The sequence below is a fragment of the Eurypyga helias genome, unplaced genomic scaffold (genome assembly GCF_000690775.1).
Source record: "Eurypyga helias isolate BGI_N326 unplaced genomic scaffold, ASM69077v1 scaffold2998, whole genome shotgun sequence".
NCBI classification, from domain to species: Eukaryota; Metazoa; Chordata; class Aves; order Eurypygiformes; family Eurypygidae; genus Eurypyga; species Eurypyga helias.
In genome coordinates this window covers 35,866-43,653 of record NW_010266212.1, presented here as the reverse complement: position 1 = coordinate 43,653, position 7,788 = coordinate 35,866, and the positions used below count along the sequence as shown (strand labels likewise).

Genomic DNA, 7,788 nt, shown 5'->3' with positions numbered 1-7,788 from the left:
TCCACAGCTGCAAGTGCTCAAGGGCAGAGGGAAAGAATAGCTGCTTTTTAAATCAGGATTTACTCATTACATCTGGGATCTCTCTGATGACACATCCAGCTAGAAGAATCTCCCTGTCAAAAGCAAACTTATTACAAATTCAGTTTATTCTCTGCTATTAGGTTGAACCACAGAGCAGCTGAGTTAAATTGCCATCATTGGCTAATACCCAAAGAATTAAATTATTTAGAATTAGAAATCTTATTTTCCTCCAAAACAATTTCTTTTTTAAATTCGAAGATAAGTTTAAGGCACTCCACTCAGCAGAAGCTGCCATGCTGCAGCCAGAGGATGAGCTCTGGATGCAGGATACAGATCCCCCTTCACCCCCTCAGCTGCCTGTGGTACCCCCCGGAGAAGGATGCTGTGAGGGAGTGATGTGCTCCCCGAAGCATGGGGCACAGCCTGCACACAGCTTGCATCTCTCATGAACAGTCAGAGACTTCACAGTGTTCAGGAAGTTAATAATCACTTATGAACTCAGAAGTTTTTAATGGCTTTTAAACTCAAATTTAATTTCACTTTCAATCAAGTTGTGTCAAATTTAGCTTAAGATTAGGTGACAGGCAGTCAGGCTGAACTGCTGCTCTGTACCTCTCATTTTTGCTTTCCTGCCAGCCCCGGATGACTAGATTTACCTTTTTTTTTCTTTTAATTTGCATAAAGGTAAAGGTGAGTGTGCTCAAAAGAAAATATCTGCATTCCCCAAGGCCTTTGTTATGCAAGTAAACAAACACCACCAATGTAAAATGCCATTGAGTGACATTTGCAGCACTAAATATCCAATTTTGTGTTGGGTAGAAAATGGTTTGGGTTTTTTTTTTCCTGATGCATAGCTGATTTCTAAGTTGTTTTCTGGCTTTCTCTGTGAAAGGCTGTTGGGGATGATAGAGAAAAAGGAAAGTCTTTGAGGTTCAGTTTGGCATGTATAATGCGTGTTTGAACCTGAGTCAATCCCCCAGAAATTATTTTCCCCCAGGCTAGATTGATGGGCATCCCTGCTTCCTTTTTGATTTTGGTTTTTCTTTTTGCTTCTGCAGTGTGGATCGTACCCAGCTTCCTAAGACTGTCTGAACATTTTTCCTTAGTAAACTTAGTGGCTGTGCCCTCAAACATCTCCCTGCGCTCTTCCTCTGGCACACTGTATTTTATACGGTTTTCAGCCTGTTGTACTAAAAGCCCTAAATGGAGTGTTGACGAGCATTTTGTGTTTTATGGCTTGGTAAGTGCAGGAGATGGGCATTCATTGGACTCCAGGCAGAAATGTCCAGAGCATGACTGCTGGTGGCTGCTGGGTGCAGACCAGCCTGGGCTCTTCCCCCAGCCTCCCCACAAAGGGTTACTTTCTTATAAGAACCTTACAGAAAATTTATTTTAAAAGTGCCTTTTGGAGTTGGATTTTTAAATTTCAGAGTCCAGACCATTGCCTCACCTCTTAGAACTACAGTTTTAAAACTAAAGATGCTAAGTCTTTGTTAATTCTAGGTGAGATTTAATCATATCCCCCATTACAACTTTTTTGTTCTGTTGCAGAGGAGACACTGTTCTACACACAACCCAGATGGGGTTTTTTTTGCATTTAAACAATTTTTTGCCTTAGTTTGGAAAGGTGTCTTACCGTGTGGTTTCTCTTGCTAGGTGCTTTCATATGCACCTACTTTATTTTCCTCGTAATTAAGTGTCTCAAGCTGGTAGCAGCTTCCAGGCTGTCCCCCTGCCTAGGTGAGCTATCCTGAGTTAAACAGCTCTGTTCTCTTCACTCATGTGGTCATACATCAATTCACCTGTTATTATTTCCTCTTGTCAAATGAAGCAATAGCAAAGCTTTGAAATGATGTTGCAGCTTTTCCAAAGAACAATTTCCCTCTCGCCTCCTTCTGCCTTTCCCTGTATATCTGATAGTACATCAGCTTCCTCTTGAAATGATCCCCAGTGGAGCACTTCAGCTATTTCGACTAGAGTTTTTCTGAAGGTATTTTTGAAAAAAAAAAGCTTCTACAGCAGAGTTTGGCTATAATGAAGAACAATAAAAAAGAAGAAATCCTTCTGCTTTGGAGAGCTAGTCTTGTACTCACTAATGCATGTGGTGAACTCTGTGCTTGGAATATCCCCAGTGAATTCACTCAGTGGTATTGTGTGGACACACAGAGTTAAGCACCGGTGTAAGTGTATGCAAGGTGTTGGCTTTAAATCTCACTAGAAAATCAAAAGATATGCATTGCAGTACAGGAGAGATTAAAACAAGGCCACTCACAATCATCTTCTTTTTGCATTTCTTATCTGTGTTTCTAAAGTGGCTGTTATATAGCAACACAAATAATGAAGAGAACAGTGATGATCTTCCAAAGAATTTCTTCACCTCACTCCAACACTTGTCATCACATTGATGTAGGTAGGATATTCAGGAAAGTTGCAGTCTGGGCAATTTCTCAGTGATGCTGAGTGAGTATCTAATATGACAGAAGACACCAAGAGCTACAGGATTTAATCCTAGCACAGTTTTTCAGATTAATAAATGACATAACCAAAACCCCTCCAGAGTTAGTTTCTTGCTGTTTCTGCAGGATCGAATTTGGGCTTAGTCTGCTCCAGTGTTTGTTTTTGATTTAATTGCCTAGGAAATCATAAAACAGTAGTCCTTTTAGTTGGCAGGACTTTAAATGCTTATGGGTTTGAAAATAAGGAAGATAAGGACTGTATAAGGAATCAGACTAATGGCCAGCCTGCAGTGCAGTGATGTTGCGCGAGGTGCTGTCATTGATACCTTTGGCTCAGAGGACAACTTATTCTGCATCGAGTTTTTGCAGCATGCAAGAGGAGCGGGAGCAGCCTCTCCTGGTGGACCAAGTCTTCACATAAATCAATGGAAACCCTGGCACGAACAACATATTTTCATAAGTTTACAGTTTTTGCACCCTTTCAGTACAAAGCTTCATGGTGAACTGAACAATGACTTAGGATGCAGTAGGCTATTCACAATATTACAGGGGTTTCCTGGGGGCATTCACCATACCAATCCAGAAGAGCTGAAAAAAAGGATGCTTGGAAAGCTGGAAAGATTTTTGTTCACAGTAACACACAGTGTCAATGAATTGTGCAGTAGGAAGTCTGTAAGCATGGATCTTTCTGGGTGCTGAATGAATCAGAGGAGAAATGGTGCCTCTCAGAGTATTTTTTTCAGACTCTGAGTACATTTTGGTGTTTATCATCATTTTCAGATGCTGTTTTTTAAGATGTGTCTGTAAACACAGGACTTAAAAAATATCTTTTTCAAGAGTAGACTGGAAAAAGCATGGAAGACTTTATGAAGCAACAGTTAACTGCTTCCAAAGTTTAACAATATAAGCTAGTTAATAAACATTGAGTGGTAGGTCATAAAATTCCTTTCAAATTTATATAAGAAAAGCATACATTGTATAAAAAACATAGAATAGATGACTTTCTTCCTTTAAATCCTCAGCAATTTCTCTTTAATGGTAATATAGTATTCGAAAATATAATTTCCTAAATAAACAATATCATATTGCTTAACTTAAGGAAATGTACTTTAGTAGCAACATTTTCAGCACTTGTCTCCCCTTTCTGTAGGACAGTTGCACTGGCTTAAATGAGTTAGCCTGGCCTTGGTTGTGATGGCGAGGGAGGCAAGCCAACTCGGGAGGGATTCTGTTCGTGGAGTATATAAGAAAATTGCTCCTTGCTTTAATGATACATGTTACAAGGCATGGCCAAAGGTGCAGCAGTTCATTTCAGAGCAGGAACCACGCATCCTGATGGTAGACGTTGGTGAGTGGGGTTGTTTATCACATTGAAAAGGACATTTAAGTATGTCCTCTCCTTCTATCAAGCAATATTTGCAGCAGAAGAGTTTGGAGCTTGTGAATCAAACTGAAGAATCAAAATGGCCAGACTGACTATCAAATTTGCCTCCTCCTCTGCTCCACCATTCACAGGTATATGAAGACAGTTTGATTTTTCACAGTATCCAGCAGGCCACCCAAATTGAAGCACTAAACTCAAGCTAAATGTCCTGAGATGTCATTAGTGGATGCTAATGTTGTGTATTGGTATGATACTTCTGGAATTTGAAATCTCGTTTGGCTCTTACAACATGTATTGTGTGTGACCAGTTTGAAGCGACTATCATGTCACTGTCCTAAGAGCTCTGGGGAGTGACTTGTGTCCCCAAGTTTTTAATTCCCAAAGGTTTGAAATTCTCTAAATGATATGGGGGAAGCCTCTGTACTGCTGCAGACCCTGCACCAGAAGTGGATACATGCTCATTGCCCATATGAGATCTGGACATTAACTCCTCATTTCCACATATTCAGGCTAGAGTTCTAAATAGGTTTTTGGATTTATAATCCTTTCCAGCAGTACATATGTGTAGTCTCCCCACTACAGCATGAGAATATTTGTGAAAAACTGCTGTCAAAGGGCTGGGCTAATCACTCTAAATTTTTGAGTGTCATTCAAACTTTATCATATCCTTTTCACGGTTCATCACAGTTTAAATGCCAGGCACTATATTCCTACTAGGTCTTGGCAGATTTTGCAGTTTTTAATGTGAAGAAATAAAATGCACACAAAGAAGCAGCACATAGAATTTTGACCAATGTCACCGACTTTGGACTTTGTTAATGCTGCAATCTAAGCTCAGGCTTGGCTCCTGGGCTTTGGCCTGCAGCGGCTGCTGGCACGCTGTTGTGGTGTCCGTGGCCAGAGACGTGTTTCGTGTGAAACACAATTGCCACAGTGGTGCCAGGGTGTTGGAGAGGAGCCTACCTGTAGGGTTTGCCTCTGTCCCTCCATCCCTGGGAAGCAGCCTTTAGTGTCGGATTAGAGGAGATGGTTATAGTAGCCGTTGTTTGGCTTGTACTGGAGTCTTTCCCTCCAAAAACTGAAAACCAGAAAAAAAAAAAAGAGAGTTAAGCTCCATGGTAGTCCTCTATCTGCTCTTTCTCCTTGGAAAAGAGAGTCTAATATTAGCCAAGTGCTGGCACTGTTTCACAGCACCTCTCTCAGCTGGTGCTGGTCAGGCACAGGCAGGACTGAGAGAGCTCCAGATTTTCTCTGGATATCCTGCTTTCATTCCCAGTAGATGAGATCAGCAGTTAATATTCGGCAAACAGTTAGGAGCAGACTTCTATCTGCAGCTCAGCGATGATTTGGCTCACATTCAAATGGTGCACCAGATTGATGGGGCTGGAGGGCTCCTTACCGAACACAGGGACCCACATAGGGTTTCAGAATAGGTACTATAGGATGGCTGTAACCTAAATATAGGGACTTAAATATTTAGAAGGCTCAAAAATAACTTCGGTTTGGGTTTTTTTAAATGAATTAGAGAGAAAATCTGGGCTGTGACCCAAGCTTACTGTTTGATGTAAGCATAGCCATAAACAGGATGTGAACTAAGGGCTGCACAAGTACAGAGTATTATGTTAGCCCAATGCGTTTACCTCCCTGATCTTAATCTAAAACATGTTTTTTATGATGCAAATGAGAAGGCAAGTTTTTATAATCAACAATCTGCTTTAAAAAGCACCTTATGTTAAGAACCAGATAATTCTGCAAACACATTATCAAAAATTTAGATAAGATCCATTTTACTGCTGACATTAAAACTGTTCTTATCTAAAGATATCTGCCTTTATTTCAACACAAGAAGTATTTCAATTTGGGAAGATGTAAATTTCCGTGTCGATGGCTCCATTATGAAAAGGAAACTGCATTGAGATACCAGAAAAAGAAACTCCACTGTTGTCATGGTGACAGCAATTAGCAGCAGTTAAAACAGCAAACAATGGATTTAATGGTTTGGTCTAATAGTGACTTAATTACTTAGCAGTCTAGTTTGTCTATCAGCATTTCAATACACAGGAATAATTCAGTGCTGTTCTTCCACTCCATGACTCTTTCACTTAGCATTTTGAGTCTATTACAAGCAGAATTGCAGTAGCATCATTACCATAAATATTTCTGATTCTGTATGTGGTGGGAAGGCCAAGGTAAATGCTCTCTAGCAATCCCACTTGAGCACCTGCTGTCATGCAGCAGAGAGCCAGCTAGACAGAAAGGAGCAGTCTGTGCTCATTGTACTGTGATGGTAAAAAATAACCTGAATTCCACTGCAATTGTATCATCTCCTTTAAAATGGGTGGAGAATTTTAAGCAATTAGGCCAGTCAAGGGCGTACACCATGGCTTATGTCAAGAATACATTTTCTTTTGTACAGACACCAAATGTCCGCCTCTCTATCTCCTCCTCCTTATTTTTTCAGGCTGCGGAAACGGCAAATACCTTCACATCAATTCTCAAGTCTATAAACTGGGTTGCTGCTGCTGTTTCCCATTGATGGAATCAGCACGAAATGAAGGCCTTGAAGTAATCGTATGCAACACCCTGTATCTGCCCTATCGATGTGGATGCTTTGATGCTGTCCAGTCCATCTCTGGCTAGTTTTGCATATTGCCACTGTCTATAGGTCAGACCTTTGAAGCATCTAAAGCATTTAGTCTCCTCTAGGTTTGAGGTGTTGTTTTCACTGACCAACAGAATATTTTTGGGTTTGTAGACCAAGTAAATATATATTAACAGAAGAAATCTATATTCTTACAAATTCAGTGAAAAATGTACACTGCAAAATTACACTGCAAAATCGTGTAAGTCACACAGATGTGAGCTGGTTTATTCTGGTCCACGCATAACTAAAATGCAATGTGCAAAACAGGAAAGGAGAGCCTTATTTTTGATTTATTACATGGCAGAAATCTGAAATGGTGGTTTTCAGAAGGAAAATACAACAGAACTTGCTTAGGAGGACTGAGTGTCAAAGCTCAGTCTTAAATATTTCTGCACTTTTCCAAATGCTGTTTTTCACTCCCATACTCCATGGTTTGTCAGCTAACACAAACATTTTTGTTCCAACGAGGATGATCATGGCACCCATCTGGTTGGAAAATAACCAGCAAAAAGAAAGACTCTTTTTAGCCAAAACAATCACCTATTGCTTCACTGCAAAGACATCTTTTTCAGCAAAAGCAGGAGATAATGCAGAGAAGGAACAAGGAGTTGATGACAAAGCAAGTAGAAGTGCTTCTTTCAGTGGCACTGCTGCCTTAAAATGTTCATCAAATAACCTCAGATTTCATTTCTTGTAAGATTTTTCCTTTGTGTTTGGTTGCTCTTTTCAATGTAACCTAATGATGGAGGAACTGCCTGTCTTTGCCACTTTTGAAGCAAACATTGTATGGTAGCTTTAGCCTTTACTTTTTTTCTCTTTTAAAGTTTGAGGGTTCTTTTGGATTGGGAGTCTTGAAATTACTCAAACCACCTTTTAAAAGTTAGATATTAAGGGTATATCAATTGAAAGTTGGACAATGCTGTAAATAAAACAAATTACAGTGCGCAATAAATTTGATTTTCCTTTTCTCAACCAAAGGAGTGTAAAGGTCTCTAAGCCTTGTGAAATCAAAGTGAAATGTTACTACCTCACATCTCTTGAAGTTAGTGAGTAGCCTTACACAGCCTCTTCTCCATGTCTCGGGTAGCCTTTCTTTAAGCCCTAAAGGACTTTACTTTTCAAGTCCAGGTCCATGACATGCCATTTGACATTTGATGGAAATCTGAGATTGTGTTATTGTTACTGGTACATCATTGTACAGGACTGTGAAACATTCTCAGCTACACTGAAAATCTCTCAGTCATGATTTTAGAAATGAGACAAAATGTCGTGGTTTAACTCTG

General features: G+C 40.0%; 1 protein-coding gene across 1 annotated transcript in view; it reads left to right on the top strand.

The window, feature by feature from the left end:
* The first annotated feature begins 3,671 nt into the window (after nt 1-3,671).
* LOC104513582 (putative methyltransferase KIAA1456) overlaps nt 3,672-7,788 on the top strand; it is a 20,174-nt gene continuing 16,057 nt past the window's right edge. The window contains 2 exon segments of the mRNA XM_010156986.1: nt 3,672-3,825; nt 6,323-6,496. Coding sequence (XP_010155288.1) covers nt 3,672-3,825; nt 6,323-6,496 — 328 coding nt within the window.